The sequence below is a fragment of the Esox lucius genome, chromosome 19 (assembly GCF_011004845.1).
Source record: "Esox lucius isolate fEsoLuc1 chromosome 19, fEsoLuc1.pri, whole genome shotgun sequence".
Lineage (NCBI taxonomy): Eukaryota > Metazoa > Chordata > Actinopteri > Esociformes > Esocidae > Esox > Esox lucius.
In genome coordinates, this window is record NC_047587.1 from 5,856,962 (window position 1) to 5,877,953 (window position 20,992).

Below are 20,992 nucleotides of genomic sequence, written 5' to 3' on the forward strand. Positions count from 1 at the left end.
GTTGCTCAAGGCACTGGAAGTACAGCCTCAAAAATAACCACAGAATTGAATCAGCACCATTTTGACCCAGTCTTAACAAAAACTGTACATCACGAGCTTCACAAAGCTGGAATTTACGTCAGGGAGGCCATTTGGAAACCACTTGTGTCCAAAGCCGAAACACAAAGTTGGATAACTTGGTGCAGGGAGCACAAAACCTGAATCCCTGAGCAATGGAAAAAGGTTATATGGTCTAATGAGTCACCTTTCATCCTATCCTACATCAGCACTGGTTTCCATCTGAAGAAAGCCAAAGGACACCTGCCATCTGTTAAACATGGTGGGGGATCCATAACGGTATGGGCAGCCATCTGGTGGCAGTCACTGGGTCTGATGACTGCTCTGAACGATGGTATAACGACTAAGGAATATGAGGCCATTTTACAGGACCTGGTGAACCCCATGGTGCAAACACGGTTCCCTCACGATGTTCCCATATTCCAGGATAATGATTCCCCCAGGCACACTGCTGAACCAATTCAGGAGGGGTTTCATGAAAACAAGGATGACGTCAGATACCAGATCTACACATCAATGATCCTTTATGGGAAGTCCTGGAGTGCAAAGTGCAAAGTCAATTTCCACCTCCATCCCTCAAAGAAATTAAGGCTTTTCCTCTTGAAGAATGGTGTAATATCCCACTAAACACAGTTCAGGAAGTATATGATTACATTCCTAGAGTGGCCCAATTCATTAGGTTCTCGATATTAACCTATTTTTAAGCATCTCCAAGATTTTGTCATGATGCAAAGCATTCTGCATTTTGAACCAGTGGTTTGGATTTTCAGATTAACCAAATACATGTTTTCCATAATGTTTCCCAATGTTTATCACTCAGTGTCAGAAAAAACCAACAAGTAATGTTCATTAGATAGAATGTCACAAAACATAATGGGGTTAGAGGTAATGTGTGTCTGTCAGATGACATTGAGTGGGTACAGGTAATGTGTGTCTGTCAGGAAGTCAGAAGACTTAATGTGGTTAGAGGTAATGTGTGTCTGTCAGATGACATTGTGTGGGTAGAGGTAATGTGTGTCTGTCAGATGACATTGTGTGGGTAGAGGTAATGTGTGTCTGTCAGGAAGTCAGAAGACATTCTGTGGGTAGAGGTAATGTGTGTCTGTAAGATCATCAGAAGATATTATTTGGGTAGAGGTAATGTGGGTCTATCAGAACATCAGAAGACATTGTAAGGATAGAAGTAATGTTTGTCAGCCAGAATGATCACAAAACATTATGTGGTTAGAGGTAATATGTGCCTGTTAGATTGTCAGAAATGACAATATGTGGGTAGAGGAAATGTGTGTCTGTCAGAAGACTGTGTGTGTAGAGGTAATGTGTGTCTGTCAGAAGACTGTGTGTGTAGAGGTAATGTGTGTCTGTCAGATGACATTGTGTGGGTAGAGGTAATGTGTGTCTGTCAGAAGACATTGTGATTAGAGGTCATGTGTGTCTGTCAGAAGACTGTATGAGTTGAGGTAATGTGTGTCTGTCAGAAGACATTGTGGGTAGAGGTAATGTGTGTCTGTCAGAAGACTGTATGAGTTGAGGTAATGTGTGTCTGTCAGAACACATTGTGCTGTTAGAATGAACAGACTGCAGTTAAAGTGCATTGTGGTTGTGCCAGGCAAAGTAAATTAGCAGTATTGGTTTGGGATATCTGTGTGGAGCTCTATTGGAGCAAAGCTGATATAGTCAAGCCAACAAAGTACTATCACCAGCACAACAGAGACCCTAAGGGGAGGGAAGAAAGGATCTGTTTAAGAAGCACTTCAATAATTAACAGTGCAAAGTTGTCTTGGGTGGATTGCTTCTTTTTAAACCTACTGAGTAAAATGATAAACTACCTGCAGGATTTATACCACAGCATTTTAGAGTTGCTTAATGTGGAACAGCATCTAATAAGATAGGATAAAACATAACACATGAAGAAGTTAGTTCTTTTCAAATGTAGATTTGTGTTAGTTTGGATATTTAAAGACTGTTGAGTGCTTCTTTACTGTGATAATTGAAATTAAATTATGCCCATCACATCGGCAGTCATAAGACCTTGTAGACATTTAACATGATTTTAGGCTTAAGACTTGAGAGGAGGAACTGGGAGACAAGTCTAAAATCTTCCTGGAAGTGACTGCTTCCTTCTTAACGTTGAACTGAACGAGAGTGTGAAATGCAAAAGCAATCTCCTAAACCCTGGGACTGTCAGTGGGCGACGAGTGCGATTCCATCTGACTTACAAAATCAGAGGTTCGCTATTCAACATTCATTAAAAAATACCTGTGGAAAACAAAGGGCAGTGACCCAATGCTTGATCATACAGGCTACGCACACACAGGTGTTGTAATGCACTGTAACCTGTCAGCAAACTCGCATGTGGCGTGACTGTACAGATTATCAACCGAGTCAAAGTCTGACTCTGTGCCAGCGAATTAGAGGCACAAACTGCCTGTTCGCCCCCACACCCACTCAGCTCCCGTTTCCCCTGGTTACAGACACTTTGGAAAAGGCTGTTGCCGTGCACACGGTGGGACAACGTGGATGTCAGGTGAGAAAACAGCCGCCATGGACCGCACACACACCAGGACCTCAAAGGTCAACAAGGCTATACCGGAACCAACACATGGGGGGGTCATCCCTAACGTGTTCAGACATAAGTCAGTCTCCCACATGTCTGGCGCCTCCTTGTCTACCATGCAGACCGCCTAAAGGTTATTCATAAAAAATGTGGCCAAACACTGGCCGTCCTGTCGGCCCTTGTCAGAATGCTAACAAGATCTGCTCTGTCCGCTCCAATCGAATCCAAAGACAGACATTCATTTTTTCCCCCATTTATCTGGTATTTACAATGCTGTCTTGGCCTTTTAAGACAAAGTGTGATGTCCAGGTAATTGGGCGACCATTTGATAGCGACCAATTTGAGAGCCTCCCAGGTGACAATAAAGTCGATGAAGGATTCTGGACAGAGGAACTAATTAGGGGTTTTATGATATCATGCCTGTCTCTTCAGCAGGGGTTGGCAGAAGGGCTAAGATCCCAGGAAACCACTGTTGGTTATATCGTTAATAGCATCAGATATTCCTCAGTATATCAGCGCTCAGCAGTATCTGAGGAGGGTTTGCGCTTGTTTAAACACACAAGGCCGTAAAAGAGAATTTTGTTTCACAAAGTTTCACAAATCAATAGACACAGTCCTTCCAACTCTAATACAATGGGAACCCCTGTCTAACAGCTCTGCCTTTCACATGTCTGAGCGAATAACTGCTGATGAAGACCCACATTTGTGCTCTCCTGTCAACCACGCAGTGAAGAAGCACTACAGATGCCAAAGCACACAGACCACACACGACAAGAACAGCCAGGTCCACTAGTCTAAACAGCAGACCTCGGGGCGCATCCGTCACACAGAGCTACAGCTGATAACAGGGGACAGGACAGGCCACACAAACAGAACAAACACAGGCCAACCCATTAGCTGTTACAGAAAAACACACAGGACACAAAGGGACTGGAACAACATATTACATTGACCATTCAGTAAGGCCCCAGAAAACCCAGAAAAGCAACACAGATTCTGTGATGTTAATGTTAGAAAAACGGTCCGTGCTGATATATTATACATACATACTTAATTGGTCAGTTGCCTGAGCAGGTCTTGGGTCCATGCGGAAAGAAATGCGATACAAAACAGAATGAAGAGCTCCACCCTCAGTCTTTCAAAATCACCAAAAAGGGTGGGGGCCAAATCTCGACTCCACTTCGGCTTCGGGGATAAGTCCAAAACATGGGACTAATGCTGCTTGTTATCTCACGTAAACCGTTATGTATTGGCAGATATACGGTACCATTTATGCTTTTGTAGTTTGTCGACAAGAGATTATCTATAATTTAAGCAATCTTAGCTAATGTTGTGGGAATGTTTGTAGTTTCCTGGGGAAAAAATAATAAACATCCTATAAATCATAATATAATTTGCCATTTGTATTCTATAGAACTGTATGTGATGTCTGGAGTTATAAACTAGCTTACATTAATCTAAAAAGCTATTGGTTGGGTCTCATGATTATGTTGATCAAAATAGCTTGTAATATTTAAAAGGCCAACAACGGTATAAAGAATGGAATGTCAGCAGGGAAATGAATGTAGTGTTAAAGTCAGTGTACAAACATGGGTTTATTGGCTATAAGGTAATAAATGTAAACTGAACCCCTTCGAAAAAGTGTTTGGAAACCATCAATTATTCTACAACATGAACTCTTTGATTCTGATGCTTCGTGAATTAATTGTGCTTAATGTGGATCATTGAGTGGTTCATGAAGAACACACATGCTTTCACATAGGCACACACATTACATAAAATATCCCTTTTGTTCCCATAATTTTTTACCGATATAAAGCAAAGTAAGGGATTGTTCTAGTGAACAGGGCGCACTGCTGAGCTTCTGGATGAGACAAATGCATCCTCACTGTGATAAACATGGAAAGACGTGGGGTTTTATTACCCACTGTGCTCTCTGTATAACGCCTCAAATTGTCTCAGGGAAACCGTGGAGCAAAGGCAATAAAAGCAAATCAACCAACCAAGTTTCTACAATGAGTCAGGGCGAATTGCAAAGACTGACCAGCAAAATTATGAGGCAAATTTTGTCATCTACAACCTTGAATATGCTTTTAGGGACTCTAACATTTTCAGTTACATTTTCATTGGTGGATGTCCACAGATCAAACAGAAACCAGACATTGGTGACTGGTGTAGACAGAGACAGGTGGGTCATGAAAGTGACCGAAAAAGGGGGTAGTTGGCGGGGGGGGTGGGGGGTGGGGTACAGATAATGGGAATGAGACTAATAGCCACCTGGCTCCACCAATGGAACACCACAGAAAATGGTGTTTATCGGCGCATTCTTTAATCTCTCTTCTACCCGTTTCATCCATGTTCCCTAAGAACCCATGTTCCCTAAGAACCCATGTTCTCCGGTCACAACCCGAGGCCTATTTAGGGCTCCAGTGGTATGTGATTATATCGTCAGTCAGGCAGGCCGTCAGGATGGCCTTGCCCGCGGACGAAGCCCTTTGTGAGCAGTATCCCTGTGGCGCCGTGCAGGCAATCTGACACATACTTAAATCTCATTTGGATTTCAGGGAAGTAGGTTACAAGACACGGCAGGGCACAAGGATAGAAATACACACACCTCCCTGGGCACTGGCGAGGACACCACAGAGTGAGATGCACATGGAGACGGGGGGGGGGGAGGGGGAGAGTGAGATGAAGAAAGATAGAGAAGGAAGGAAAGTAATGACAGAAAGAGAGAAGTTGAAGGGCTATGTTACTAGTTCAATCTGGGATCATATCTGGTGGAAAAGACACGAGGAGCCCTCAACATCTATGAAGAAATGAAGGCTTGCACTCAATGGCAATAGTAAACCCACTCAAAGACTGGTATCCCACACACTCATAGACTGGTATCCCACACACTCATAGACTGGTATCCCACACACTCATAGACTGGCATCCCACACACTCATAGACTGGCATCCCACACACTCATAGACTGGTATCCCACACACTCATAGACTGGTATCCCACACACTCATAGACTGGTATCCCACACACTCATAGACTGGCATCCCACATACTCATAGACTGGTATCCCACACACTCATAGACTGGTATCCCACACACACATAGACTGGCATCCCACACACTCATAGACTGGTATCCCACACACTCATAGACCGGTATCCCACACACTCATAGACTGGTATCCCACACACTCATAGACTGGTATCCCACACACACATAGACTGGCATCCCACACACCCAAACTGGTATTCCACACACTCATAGACAGGTAAAAATGGGAAACAGGCTTTAAATTAAAAAAAAACATTTTCATTCCTGGCACTATTGCATTAAGTACCTTGTGTCCCCACCTTTTTCCAAGATAATTGACTGTTTTATGATGTTTGATGATGTGGGAGAACACATAGAAAGAAATGTATGACCATGCATCTTTGATGAAATCACACCAGAGTCCTTGGTCCTTGCTTGTGGTTTCTCCAGTTCAAATTAGCCAACTGGTTTTCAATGGGTCTTAGGTCAGGTTACCGGGATGCCCTTTGCAAAAACTAAATTCAGTTTTTTATTTTGGGATTTGGAGGATGTTGTTTTATTTGAGTATTTTTGGACCCAGTTCAAACCTCCTGGCAGAGCTAGTGAGATGTTGTTAAAAGAAAATCTCCTGGTACTTGAACGATTCAGATCCTGAACAGGCCTCCAGGGCTTGTGGAAGTAGAAGGACCCACAACATCACAGATCCAGCACCATTTCACAGGGAGGAGTGTTTTTCACTGCGTGACCATCACTCCTTTTACACCAGCGGTTTCTTTATAGCCACCGCCGAATTTATGAAGCTCAACAACCGTTTGTATTATTTCATTTGTGTTCTCCGACCGTCCCAATATTGCTAAATGAATGAGGGAGTTTTGCATGTGTGTCAACTAATCATACCCCAGGGAAAACGGAAATCATGGATGACAACTTATTGGTCGATCTCGTGTCAAATGAGTCAGGTGAACTTTTTTCAATGGGAAGAGACGGTTCATAAGAAACACATATGAAAGGTGCCAGTAACACATTTTGAAAAACAATTACATTATAATCCTTCATTTATTATGTTTAATTTGAAAACATTCCCTTATTTAAAGGTTAGAAAACAAATAAAAACAACTCTTGTACATCTTTACTAAGGCGTCCAATTATTCTGGAGGGGACTGCACGTCGCTGAAGCTAGGGTTACCCACCTTTTGTTATTAATGCGCATTAAAAGCATATTTAGGCCGATCTTCTACAAATATCGTTCGCGTGTTGGTGTTTCAGTAGTGCATGACGGCAGAGTAAAACAAAGTCGGCCGAACAAGATTTTTTATAGTCGCTATCACGAGTAGGAGAGGCGTTCCCGGCAGGAAGTCATCAGTATTTACAGCAGGACGCAGCTGGAGACACAGCGTTTCGCCCGGTAGGAAGTCGTCAGTATTTACAGCGGGATGCAGCTGGAGACACGGCGTCTGAAACAGTACATGGAAACGATCCTCTACTTGTCACTTATGACGACCGGGGCAGTGACAGGAATCCAGCGTGCTGACACAGCACAGAGAGGTCAGGGGAATCACATCAACATTTCAGGTTGTTGCCTACATCTGTACGCTAACAAAACAGTGTTTACGCAAGGACCGGGGGAGGGGGGGGGGGGGGCAAAGGGACCGGGAGACATGCAGATGACATTAGTCAGTCTTTATTCCGCTCCGTGCTTTCTAGCTCTCCGGGAGGACGTTTCAAAGGACAGCATCCAGTAAGGGCACAGCATCTAGATGCCACAAGAAACACTGCCTGCTGTTGGTTGATATGATTTATTATCTAGTTCTGTACATCCATATCATTAGAATAATCAGTAAAACTGTATAATAATATATGATATACAGAACTAACCCAAGGGAAGAGAGCCTCACTGACCGTATGAGAGAGTAGCTCGGCCTGTTGAGACCATCAGCACAAACATTGTGAGAGGTAAATAGCTGGCTTCCTCTTCATTCTAAGCAGCACACTGGCACCAACGCCTGCCCAATGGAATCACACACATAAGGTCCACCAGTAGAGCTCTCGGGCCCACCAGCCGGGCAGCGCCTCCCCTCAATATGGCCAGCCATCAACAGCCGGTGTACTGTAAGCTGTGTGTGTTTGTGTCATAACTGGGCGCTGGCTCAACTCGGGCCAACATGGCTACGCGTCAACCTGTCCAGACGCTTTCTCCTGGCTTCCTACCCGTCAACAGAACAACACAGGACAGGAGACCAGACCAGCAGTCAGGCAGACTCCACCCGTAGCCACCCCAGATGGTGTGGAGACTAGGAAATGGAGCGGAGGAGAGAAAAGCAGGCCAGCTCTCTTGGATACCTTCCATTTGAATTAGCATTAGAGAAGCCGTCCAGGACGGGATTATAACGCGGGTCTTTTTGGGAGGACACGTGACCTAATCTAATCTCTGCCGAGGCCGTTGGGAGTTGACGCACTGACACATGCTCACAGAAAATAGAAACTGGTGATTTGGAAGGGGTAACATTTGACAAATAAAGAAAACACAACAACAATCAAGTGCTCCACTGGCACCGTACCTGTTCAATAACATTTCCTGATGGCTTCATAGTCCACAGAAAACTGGTACACTTGCAGCAGCACACCATTACAATTACAAAGCAACACTGCAAAGTTAAAAGGCTTTATGCATCAGTGCACTTGGGAACAGTCCAGCCTCTTCACAGCCTCTGGTAGATCTGCAGAGGACATGGCTACAGATGTCTGTGTGTCATTACTAACGTAACCCTTTGGCGTGGAACTCCGAGATGAGCGCCATCACCATCCAAACACGCTGAGTAACAAAGAGTACCGCCCAAATCTGCCCCAACACATTTAACACACCTCACACTTTCTCCCCCACTTTCATTCCTGCGGCCTTCCTGTCATTCTCCAGAAATGAAGCAGAGCCAATACAGAAGACTGGGCTGGAAATGGTTGGGACGTAGGCCACCTCAACACCAGGCCAATCTAAACTGCCTGGCAGTCGGCTGACGGCACCAAAATATGTCTCCCTGCTTGTCTTTGAAACAAGACACCACCCTTGCCACACCTGGAACTGAAGGGCAACTTGTATTATAGTTTTATGTTGGTTGGAAATAGTACATTAGAAACAGCTATTTGTGTACATCTCTGAATAATTTGGGAAGGCAACAGAATATTTCTCTGAGTGTTCTCTGGGTATTTGCCTTGTGTAAAATACACCCTGTCCTATTGGTTTCATTCAGCAACGCATCGAGCACAGAATGTTCTCGCAATGTCCCCTTAAAGGTGATTCTTTGGTCGTTTTATTTAAAAAAAACAAGTTTTTTCCTTTATGAGACAGTCATGTGATACCTCGGTCACCATAGCAACAGTTCCCAGTAACAGGATATTGAGGAAGACAGGTTTATGTCATCATTGACAAAGGGCACAGTGTTCACCGTGGCAACAACCAGGAAGAGTAACGAGTGTTTTGGACTGTTGGAAAACCAATTCACTTCCAACGTTTTGCATTTCAGGGTTTAAATCATAGTAATTAAATTCTAACTGACTATGTAATAAAAAACATTTTACCAATACAAATACAAATATCCAATGGCAAAATCAAGCATATCTCTTCTCAATTATAAATATTTAGCCGTATGCTGCCTATAGCCAGCTAGTCGTTACATTTCTATGTTAACTGTTTTTTAGTTTTAGTTATTGTGCTTCTACATTCTGTGAAAACCCTGTGTTAATTGATTTCAACTGTGTCCAGTTGAGACCTGTCGGCTGTGTCTTGTTTACCCCTCATCATGTCCCTAATTAGTTTCCTCAGTTCCCTGTGTTTCTTGTCGGTCTTTGTCACACGTCACGTTGCTGTGGAAGCCTTTTGTTTTTGAGCCTGTTGTTATTAGGCCTGTTTATTAAAAGTCCTCAGGCCACCACCTCTGTGCCAGTGTCCTGATACCTCCACAGCATTACAGCCGATGGAGTCGGCAAACCAGCCTGGATATAGCTCACACGTTCTAGTGCCAGTAACAATACAAGTGCCAGTATCAATAAAATTGACGGCTACTGTATTAGAAACTGTAGATAGGAAATATCTCTTCTGTACTATAAACAGTCCGCAAATATAGGTGCAAATAAATAATCTGGTCAAATAAAGCTATAGATATTAACTTTAACTAATGGGTTATCAAACGCTGATGGAAACAGCCAGACTGTCTCTTTAGCTTCAAAGCAATTACAGAATAGTACAGTACAAGTGTAGTTCAAACAAATCACTTACTTTGAATGCACTTATCTTTTATACGTTTGAATGAGCCTTTCTTTTCTTTACCACATAAGTTGGACTGAAAAAGTTGCCAGGAACACAACATTAGAATGTTTAAACCAGTCGTCCGCCATGGTTTCAAAATATTGACTGTTTTAATGGAAAGGGAAAAATGCAGCCTGATATCCATCTTACGTTTCTTCAGTACAGTTGTCACAAGTTTGGTAATCATTTTGGAGTGTTTGGAAATGGATGGCAACAGATTTTGATTTACTGATGATTACTGGGCTTGACGACGGAAACCCAGTCGAACTGCTGATCACGGAATATCATGCAAAATAAGGAAGTGCTGGAAATGAAATAGTTTTCTGAAATATAACACTAACAAAATTAATCGTTTGACAGAAAGACTACTACTTACAGGTGAACAGGTCAACTAGCATGCAGAGTACACACCAACAGTGCAAGTAGGAAAGCCATTTTAAGTTTGGCTTCTAGTGACATTTCTTTAGCCTTATTATGGTTCAGGATTCAAACCAAGACGGCTTTTCATATATGGATCAATGGGGAGACTTACTAAAATAGCTACGAGAGCCACCACATTACCCTAATTGCAACTGAGGTTTGTATTCAGACCATTTGTTGTGGTTGATTCATTCTCATTATTATAACCCTATTTTGGTATCCATACACCGTCATTTAACTTAAGAGCAACATCTCACAAGAACGACTGAACGGCCAAATGTGGACATAAATCCAGAGAAAAACCCTGCTCTTTTATCGCTACCATCCTGACGCCATTCTGAACCACTGATAATTTGAACGGTGCCCTGCTGATCCAACTTTGATCTCAGGTGAGACCAAGACATTCCCAGCGGACTGAGTAACAGCGGCCATCTCCCGCTGTGGAAATAATGACCTACAGCCGCCCAAGGTTAAACTACTTAAAGACCAGCTCCATGAACCAGTGTAGCCCATTTCCATTTAGATAAGCCGAACAAATATCAATGTGTTTTGTTAATTGCACATTAACAGATAACAATTTTAATGGCATGCGTTCTGTGAACGCCATTAAATGCATCTCAATTCCTTAACTGCCTCATTTCGCATAGAAACCCATCCGTGACAACCGTCTGCTTACCCTCTTACGCTGGCCAGAGTTTCACTCCTCTTAAAGAGAAAATCAACACTTCACTCAAAAACAAATGACTTGTATAACCTTCAGTCCAGAGCACTGAAGAATGCTGTCTGTGATTAAGCCACTCGTTATCTCTCTCAGAACAGGTCTTTCAACTAAGACCACTCTCATCTTAGTCAAGGAAACTTGCCAAAGCTGACTCTCTTTCAGTTCTCATTCTCCCAGATCTTTTTGCTGCTTTTGACATAGCGAACTATTCCCCATTCCCACCATTAAGGACCGGGTCGTGTTAGGCTCTGGCACACACAGCTTTAAAGCCAATTTTGCAGCGAATTATAATGCAGTGTTTTTATGTATGAAAAGTAAGGGAATTGCGGAAACACAGCTTATAAATGTCTATCCTGTAGTGGACCTATATTAAATGAGCATGCCATAAACATTGGAGTAAATAAGTAAATGATGAACATAAAAACAAATTATTTTCAGAAACTGTGACTTAAATTCAAATCAATTCATATCTAAAATTTGTATTGGATTGCATCTCACCAGGTGACATGGGGAGGATCTGTCCCCGCTCCACAGGCTCTTACTGCTTTCCCCCAGGGCTCGGAGGGGGTGCGGGGGGGAGGGGGTACGGACGGACGACATCTCCACTTCTCTCTAGAAACCAAGCCACTTGGCTCCGTCATTTTACATATGCTTTGCAGAAGACACTCAGCTATTTGTCTCCTTCCTCCTTTCGGACGCCCATGTGACAACATGCATCTCTGTGCGGCAGGCAGACAACTCCGCTTGGATGTTGTCCTACCGTCTGAAGCAATCAAAAACATCCACGCACAAACATCAAAAAGACAGTGCTACTCTTCCTTCAGGGAAAGGCATGCCCGCTGGAAAGACTTCTCATCATGTCCTAATTCAGGCACTTATCTTCCCTGCAATTTATCCAGAACCCCATCTCCTGCCTAGTGAACCTTCCCGAAGTTCTCCCATATTGCCTCGCTCGACACATACCACTGGCTTCGAACTGAAGCTTGGATGTGGTACAAGACCACTGTGCTTGCTGAGGGAACAGCCCAACCCAACCTATCAGGCTTCTGAAAAACTTCTGAAAAATGGAAACCACAATCTGTTGAAACATTTGTTTATGCCTAATCTTTCAATTTGGCCAACATTTAGGATTTGCTAAATAGTATTGTTAACATGTAAAGCTCATTGGGTGATAAGGTAAGATGCTCTAAAAAGTGTAATCTATCATTATACAAAAGCCACTAAAATATTTACAATACCATATTGGCTACTGTCTAAAACTGTAACTTAAAGTGGGCACAGCTTGAAGTTGCCAGAATAACTTTCAAGTTTGCTCTTGGAAATGAGCTCAAAGCCAAATCTATCCATCAGGAAAGTTGCCAACATCACATGTTTTTCAAACTTCATATTATAACAACTATATTATGCACTGCTTAAATAGGGGCCTCTAAAATGTTCTTTCCAAGAGCCCCAAACAAAATTCAGCCACGCTGGCAAAACGACTAAGCCATTTGCCACTTCTAAACCCCAGACTAGGCCTCTTTATTATCCAGAGAAAACCCTGGATGATTTGAATTGAACATCTGTACCATTTCACAATACATTTCCATTTTAGTCATTTAGCAGATGCTCTTATCCTGAGTGACTTACAGAAGCAATTATGGTTACTGGCCCAACACTGTACCTGCTGGTCTATCTGATGCCTATTCTGTATATGAGGCTGGCAAAGTACATCACGTATTAATGCAGAGTTTAAACACATCCATATGTGCATATATATTCAAGGCACAGATAGAGGAGGTATCGAAAGACACCACCCCATTTCAAAATGTTCACCTTTTGTTGCCTTACAGGTTGAAATGGAAACACGTTAAATAAGACTTTCAGCTGTATGCTCACAATATCGAAGCGATATTAAAAAATTTATGAACATTAAACAGTAAAATGCCCTATTGGGGTAAACGAACCCCCCTGGGCCCCTGGAGTTGATACTTGGTGAAATACACCTTTTATTTGAAATGCTGAGTCACATTAAATAAGTCTCTGCTAACTTTTTCACACCAAGACTGTGCAATATTTGCATATTCTTCCCTTGCTGAATTGTTCAAGCTCAGTCAAAATGCATGATGACCAATCATGGACTGCACTCTTCAACTCATTCCACAGATTATCAACGGGATCTAGGTCAGTGCTCTGAATACGTGACATTTAAAGACATTCTCCTTCTTGTCCTTTAGCCTCAGTACGGTTGCATTGGCGCTGTCCTTTGGGTCATTGTCATGTTGAAACATGAACCTTCTTCCCATCTTCAACTTCCCTGCAGAGGACAGCATGTCCTCCTCAATAATCTTTTTTTTTACGTCAGCATGATTGCAATTGCAATTCTAAGGAAGGTGTTCAATTATCCTAATTTGGCATTTTACTGTTAAAAATTAATTTTCAGAGGATGTTTTTCTTTTTTCACTGGGATATTTTGTGTTACTCTGTGTAAATAAAGCTGGATTAAATTAGATTTCATGTGTCTTCATTTCAGTCTGTAAGGCAACAAAAGGTGAAAATTCGGAAAGGGGCTGGTGACTATCTATACCCACTGTAAATAATGACAAATTAACACACAGTTCTCATGGTGAAGTGCTTTGAGTGAGATTGGGTTGGCCAGCTCCCCAAAACTTCAGAAGAATGCATGCATGTGAGGAGGCCATGCCTCTCCATTATAAATTGTAAATCACTCTCAGGAGCACAAGGTCTCCCTTAAAAGATATGCCAGAAAATAGCTAACCCCAGAGTGACCATGGTTGCGGATTATAATATCTGCCTCCCATATAAAAATCATTACCTTGCATCTTGAAAAATTAACCCTGTTCCAAAAAAGGTATAATAGCTTTCCAAGAGACACAGGCTATTTAATGCAGGCAGGTACACATCCTCCATTATAAATCTAGATTCCCCGATTCGTTTGTCAGAAAATAGAGCAGGAGAGAGACCGTAAACACCATTTTATGGCTTTCTTGATAGAAACCCTTTGGATATGCACATTATGCAGTATGTGTCCGTCCCGGCTGGATTTTGATACTATTCATTGCCTTAAACTGTCCAGGTGAAGTTCTTCTGCAGCTGTTGCTGCAGTACCGAATGACAAATCACACCACATGGCCTGACCCTCTAATAAAGACTCTATCCCTCCTCCACATGCACCCTCACTTACTAAACTGTTTTACAGGGAATTCTGTAACACCCCCTCCCCACACACACACACACACACACACACACACACCGTTAGAAATGAGATACGGGGACTTAGACACAACCTGCCTATAGAGATATTGTATTTTTAATGCCTTGAGTGCCTCTTCAGACATTGACCTTCACTGTAAAGAGAAAACAAGCCCAGCCAGCTCATCCCCTCCTAACATCACGTTCACAGATGAATACAAAACACACTCAGACCCTGCCAGTGCAAGTCAGACATTCTTTATGAGTGTTTTTTCCTCCTTGACCTCAGACTGTGGCGCTATAAACAACCGCACAATGTAATATCAGTGAAGTGCTGAATTTTAGATAGGAAGGATTTTCAGTACACTTCAACACAGAGGAATACACTGTAGAAGACGCATGGTCTTTAGATATGAATGTCAGCAAATCATTTCTGGTTGGTGAGGCATTTCCGAGACAGTTTGGTTACTCAGTCTTCAGCCTTATATTTCTGAGCTGGTATTCCTGAATGATCACAAGTGAATGGAAGGCCCGCTGCCCTGAGAGAAGGGGACTGACATTGACTAAAAGCGTCTGTTAAATTACTATAATAACGTGACTCAATTACCATACTCTGTGCAAAATATAATCAAATAACCCAGGGTGTGTATTTTCCAAGACTTTGAGATTGCAAGGTGAGACGCTGGCAATCTCAAGCAAAAGCTATATCATTTGTCCACTCCCCCCATAATTTTCTCCATTGCTCTAATTAGGGATGTCGCAATACCAGAATTTGAAACTTCGATATGATACTAGAGAAATTACACAATAAAAGAAAACATATTACTTATTTGGATAGAACAGCAAAAAAGTCCAATGATGCATTGATGCAATAGTTTTAAGAATTTGATGACATGATTCTTATTATATTTTAATTAAATGATTATATTTTAATTAAATCTTTTAATGAACATTCAAAACTGTTATGAAAAAGGCATAAAAATCCTGATTAAATGAGTGGAAGATCATAAGAAATCCATGCAGGTGTACTGTACGATCATCCTATGATGCTCTGTGGCATGTATAACATATTGAGCAGGCCCAGATGACCTGGATTTTGGATCAAGATGGCAAGAAGAAAGGCAACTAAGTTACTTTATATTGGGCGTCCTTTAAGATGAAAAAGCCCCCATTCACATGGCACGAGGGCTCACCAAATGGTTTGTGGAGTATGAAAATGATGTGAATTATATGGTTTGGCCTTCGCAATCACCAGATCTGTTCCCAACTGAATACCTATGGGGAGTTTTGGACCGCGCTCCCCACCACTCCCATCAAAACAGAAAATGAGGGAGCATCTTTTGGAAAGAGTTCCATCCCTGCAGTAGACCTCCAGAGACTTGTAGAGGTTATGTAAGGCACAGCGGTTCAGGGGATTTGTCGTGGGCCAACACCTTAATGACACACTTTACGTTGACTTTACCTTTAATATGTCACCCATCTGTATCTGCTTTTAATATGTGAATATATATTATTTAGACAAAATGGTTGAATATCGTAAAAGGTCTGACAGGGGGCGGTGCCTAAGACCCAGTAGCCCTGCCCAGCACATGTGTAATGGCCAATCAGGCACACACCGTGGCACCTGTGGGGGTAATTATCTCTCTTCCGGTCTCTGGTGCTGTTTCCTGGTGGGGGGTGTGTGGGTTAACGATGTGGAGAAGCTGCCGGAGAACCGTGGAGCCTGTCACACAGCACAACGTTGTTAAGGGCTGATCGTTCCATTTGACAGGCCTCTCCTTGCCTTTGGGTGTTTCCTGCTCGTTCTTTTTGGTTTTGGTTTTATCAAACTCTGGAAGAGTTGTATGACTAAAAGCCTTGGCCTGTAGTCAACGGCTGCTACTTTGTTTTTGTGCACAACCCCTTCTGTTTGAAAGTGGAAACATTTTAAGAAGAAAACTAAATCCTTCCAGATTCTACGGACTCACTCTTGTCCACTTGTCCTGCCTATTTCTTAATTTTCTTTTGGATTTTGGCTTTTTTTCAATGGAAAAGATTATTATAATTTTTTTATCACAAACTGAGGCAGAAAAACAAATCCATGCTTTCGTGCTTTCAAGATTAAACTATTGCAATGCTCTTTTCTCCGGTTACCCTGATAAATCAGTAAATAAACAAATTAGTGCTTAACACACTTGCTAGAATCCTAACTAGAACACAGTGCTCCAGTACTAGCCTGGCTATTACACTGGCTGCCTGTTAAGGCTAGGGATGATTTTAAGGTTTTATTGTTAACCTCCCCCGGATAGGGCCTGTCTCAGCCCCAAGGTTTTACGCTGCTATATAATTGTGCTGGGGAAGTAGGGTCAGTTCTCCTTCTCCACTGTAAATCTGTGTCAATCTAAGGAATGCACTCTTTAAATGTTTCTTGTCTTCTGCTCTGTTTAAACTTACAGTAGGAGGACATGAGGTCTTGGACCACACCTCAGGAGTACCAGGCTCATAGCTGTCCCTGTCCAAAGTCCTCCTGGTTGTGTTGCAGATCAAGATGATACCTGACCGTTCCAGCTGCTTCTGACCTGGATTATGTTTTACAGACTCTGGACACCACCCAGATGCATTTATTAATTACTAAAACTTTGACTGAAATTTTCACCTGACACAGACAGAAGAGAACTGGTCACACCTCCAAGCTTGGTTCCTCTCTAGGTTTCTTCCTAAGTTTCGATCCTTTTTAAGGAGCTTTTCCCAGCTACTGCGCATCAACACTGTTGTTGCTTGCTCCTTGGGGTTTCAGGCTGGGTGTTTTGTAAAAGCACTTTGCGACAATTGCTGATGTAAAAAGGACTTCATAAATACATTTGATTGATTGGTTTGACAATTTTGTAACATATGTAATTATTCGCCGGCTGCCTGGTTAAATAACAATTACATTTGTTTTCAATCTGACAATAACTGAGTTATTTGAGTTGGAAAGTTGGCAGCCTTCATTTAATCACAATTTTAGTGGTTTTAATAGGCCTACCAATATTTTGTTTCATAAAGATGATTTAAGGACGATATCCTTTAGATGCGTCAAGATCTTGCAACAACTGCTAGAAGTAAAATGTAATTCACATCCACACTTATCAGGAGCCACACTTAACACAGGTGCATTTTTTAACAGTACAGTTTGATTGAGATGATTGTCTCTTAGGCAATCCTTCAAGCCTCCAAACTACTGAGGAAACCCTCCTTGACCCTCCTCCTCCCAGTAAATGGTTTTCCATGTTTCTCAATGCACTGCAAAAATGTGTAGCTCCCATCGGTAGCTTGATAATGTTTTGCTGCACATAGATTCCTGAACACACTCCTTTGCTTTTAGCATCTAGACACAGCCCTGAGGATTTAGTCAGAACTGTTTGCCTCATTTGTGAAGTTTTCCTCATGTCTTGCGTCAAAGTGAAGCTGCACAGTTGAGGTCTGACAGTTTCACAACACAGAAGCCAACCACTGGGCCCTTAGTAAAATGAATCTATTTTTAGACAAGCTGAGCAATTATAATGGAATTCATAGAAATGGTAATTATTATGCACTGTGTTTATGCAAAGCCTTGGGGTGCCAAACAAATACCCTTGAGTGTCACTCTTGGCACATTTGCCTTAGGTTGCTGACACCTGATATAAACCAATGTACACCTCTCTGGGACACACGAGGAGGAGCCACAGTAAAGCATCTTTAGAGGAGCACCATACACCATGGGGAAAGAGAAGGAGGAGCCACACTGAAGTATCTTTAGAGGAGCAGCGTACACCATGGGGAAAGAGAAGGAGGAGCCATACTGAAGTATCTTTAGAGGAGCAGCGTACACCATGGGGAAAGAGAAGGAGGAGCCATACTGAAGTATCTTTAGAGGAGCAGCGTACACCATGACAGGGGGTGTTGTCAAACCAACAGGGATTGGTGTCATCATGTTTCTCCCTAGGAACTAATCCCCCCCATCTGCTCTGCAATTTAAACCAGAAATAAACAATGTGTTCATTTTTTCCTATTCCCTTTTGTGGAAGAGTTTTATTCAGGTTTTATTTAGTTACAAGAGAGTGAAACTGAAAATAGCTCTACTACACATGTTTTCCTGAAGTTCAAGGCATTTCGATTAGTAATATCATTAGCCAAATTATCCTCTGAGTTCACAAAAATGTTAATGGAATAGACTCCGGCTGGCATCGCCACCCAATTTTGGCTAATGACTATCTAGTACGTCCACAGATAATATTAACAGAAATAAGTAAATAGGAAATCTCATGCTCTTCCTCACATCCTCGGTCCTGATCTAAACACTGCATCCAGACCTCCAGTTCCAGACACGCTCCAAATTCACATCCTAGTTAATATTCATAACAAGGCAGGTTTCATAATGCATCCAATTATAACTTGCATTGTGTGACTCAAGGCAACTGACTGACTCCAGTAGCCAGAATACTGCTATGATTTCACAAGTTGTCTAAGGTTTCATTCATTAGGCAGCAAAGAGAGGAAAGCTCAATAAAACAGAGACGGACTACCTGGACTTGTCAAATCAGAACAATTATTTCAGCTTTATGTGCCAAACTGTTTTCAAGAGCTTGGGAATCCTTACCTAATGAGCATTATGCAGGTTATCTGAGAGAGAGAGAGATAGAGAGAGAGAGAGAGAGACTGGGTCGAGGGAGACTGGGTTGAGAGAAACGGGAGTCGAGACAAAGACAGACAGAGAGAGCATAACAAGAAGCAACAGCCGATGACAGTGCTAAAATGGTCACAGTGCTGGGAGCCATGGAGCAGAATATGTTCCTGTCTGCCAGGGGCTCTGGGGAGGGACAGGAGGGCTTGGACGGCTACATTCTTATGACAAGGTGAGTACACTCAGCATCAAACCTGACAGCCAGGGTGCCAACCCAGAGGTCACGCCAAGAGGACACGCGTTAAGGGTAACAGACAAACTTCACCGCTGCACATTCTGACTTCCCTCTCCCCGCTATTTTCACCTTCTGATGCATCCCAGCGTCAGTTTTCATTTTGATTTGACTACATCTTGGAGGCCACCTTGAGGGGGAAGCACAGACGGAACACGCCCTGATTGAATTCTCTCTAAACCATGCTGACACTGGCAGTGCAGGGGGAAGTGGCGTTTCTGAGGGAGCGGCTTCACACTTAATAATCTGTAATAATCTGAATTCACCATAACTATGAGCAGACCTCGAGGAAAGCTCAGAGACAATGCAGCAAAGGAAGCACTGTCGAATGACTGCCATTCCCCGGGTTATGCTTTTAATAAACCAACAGTCAAATAAGAGCAGCAGGTCTACAGCATCTAATAGATAACTGGCAATTATTTTTAATATATTTGGGTACTTTTAAAAAGCCTAGTAAGGCAAGGTGGAAATGGAAATGTGCCTGATGCAGATCAAAACCCACAAATATCACTGAAGCAAAGCGGCCCTGCGTGGAGAAAGTGAGTCACTTTCTCTCCAGCACTGTAATCAATGTATAGGTAATGGTCGCACTCATCACTGGGTTACACAGGGTTTTCACACAGGGTTACGGGGTGCGGTACTGTACCATTTTATCTGACACCGATGGGCACATGTCATCCGTGCCATAAAAACACCATGAAACACCAACACTCGCTCTATATGGTCAAGTGGCACAAATAAGGACATAAGTAAACTGCAAATTGGCAGACCAGAACAGACCAGCACATAAATGTAGATAAATGTCAAGGGCAAAACGAATGTCAGGGGCATGCATGTAAACCTTTCAATGCTCAGAGTAGAGGTTGAGTACCTCACAGAGTTGTTGAGGTGTCAGACGTAGGGTCCCTCAATCAATTCCACGATAAACATGTTATTCCGAAAGTCCCCAGAACAAAGGCTGGGAAACACATGGTGCCAAATAGAGTGCATGGACATCTCTGCCACCACGCCAAAACACATTGAAAAACCAGGTATAGAAAACAACCGTTCTTACAGGGCAGGACTGAGGGGGAAGTGAAATGGATTCATAGCGATTGTTTCAACACCGGTACCAGAGTTCTGTTAAAGAGCTGTGAATTCGTAAGTTAGGCAGTGATTTACGGGCTTTATAGTCAGCAGCTGTTGTGGGAGACAATAACCCTGCAGCGTTCTGAAGTAAGGGAGAGGGCTTTTGCCGCTAATGAGGCTGGCGTAGGCCGAACCAGAACCACTGCAGTCTCCCCTCTCTGGGGAGAGTCACGGGGTGTGTCAAGGAGTGGAGCTCCGCGCCAGCTTCTCCACAGCCACCCTGTCGGTCTGCCTTTCACATGGTAGGACGGGAGTCCAGAGCTGGCTGGCTGAGCCCTGCGGAGACTCAGTACAAGGCTGACGGGCCCAGTTCCCAGGCCCACAGCCCATCCGTGATCCATTTCACCAGTGTCGACGAAGCAGAGTAAAACACTATCCAAAGGGTCTGAAATTACAGATATTAATGACTTATGGCAGCAAACAAATTGTGGAGCGGGTAAATTATGCGTACCTCTATTGCATAATTGGGAAAAACCATTTGATCTTTGTGATGTCCTGGCAATTTTCACTATGGGCACCACAAAATATATTGCAGGATGGTCGTTCCACATAATGACATGCTTTTGATAATTTAAGCAAAAATGCTGCACTAAAACTATTACCCAGCCAATCTTATTAAATGGACATTTAATGGCATAGCCCACATGGAGAATTCCACAAACCATTTA

At 42.8% G+C, this 20,992-nt stretch overlaps 1 protein-coding gene across 4 annotated transcripts in view; it reads right to left on the minus strand.

The window, feature by feature from the left end:
- tspan9a (tetraspanin 9a) overlaps positions 1–20,992 on the minus strand; it is a 177,738-nt gene that overhangs the window by 76,200 nt on the left and 80,546 nt on the right. Inside the window, exon 1 of one of the 4 annotated variants that reach the window (XM_034288191.1) lies at positions 3,665–3,722. The exons of the other annotated variants lie outside the window; for them this stretch is intronic. Within the exon in view, the coding sequence (XP_034144082.1) occupies positions 3,665–3,701 (37 nt within the window). The 5' untranslated portion in view covers positions 3,702–3,722. Of the gene's footprint in view, positions 1–3,664; positions 3,723–20,992 lie in introns of those variants that run through there. 4 annotated transcript variants of the gene reach the window in all.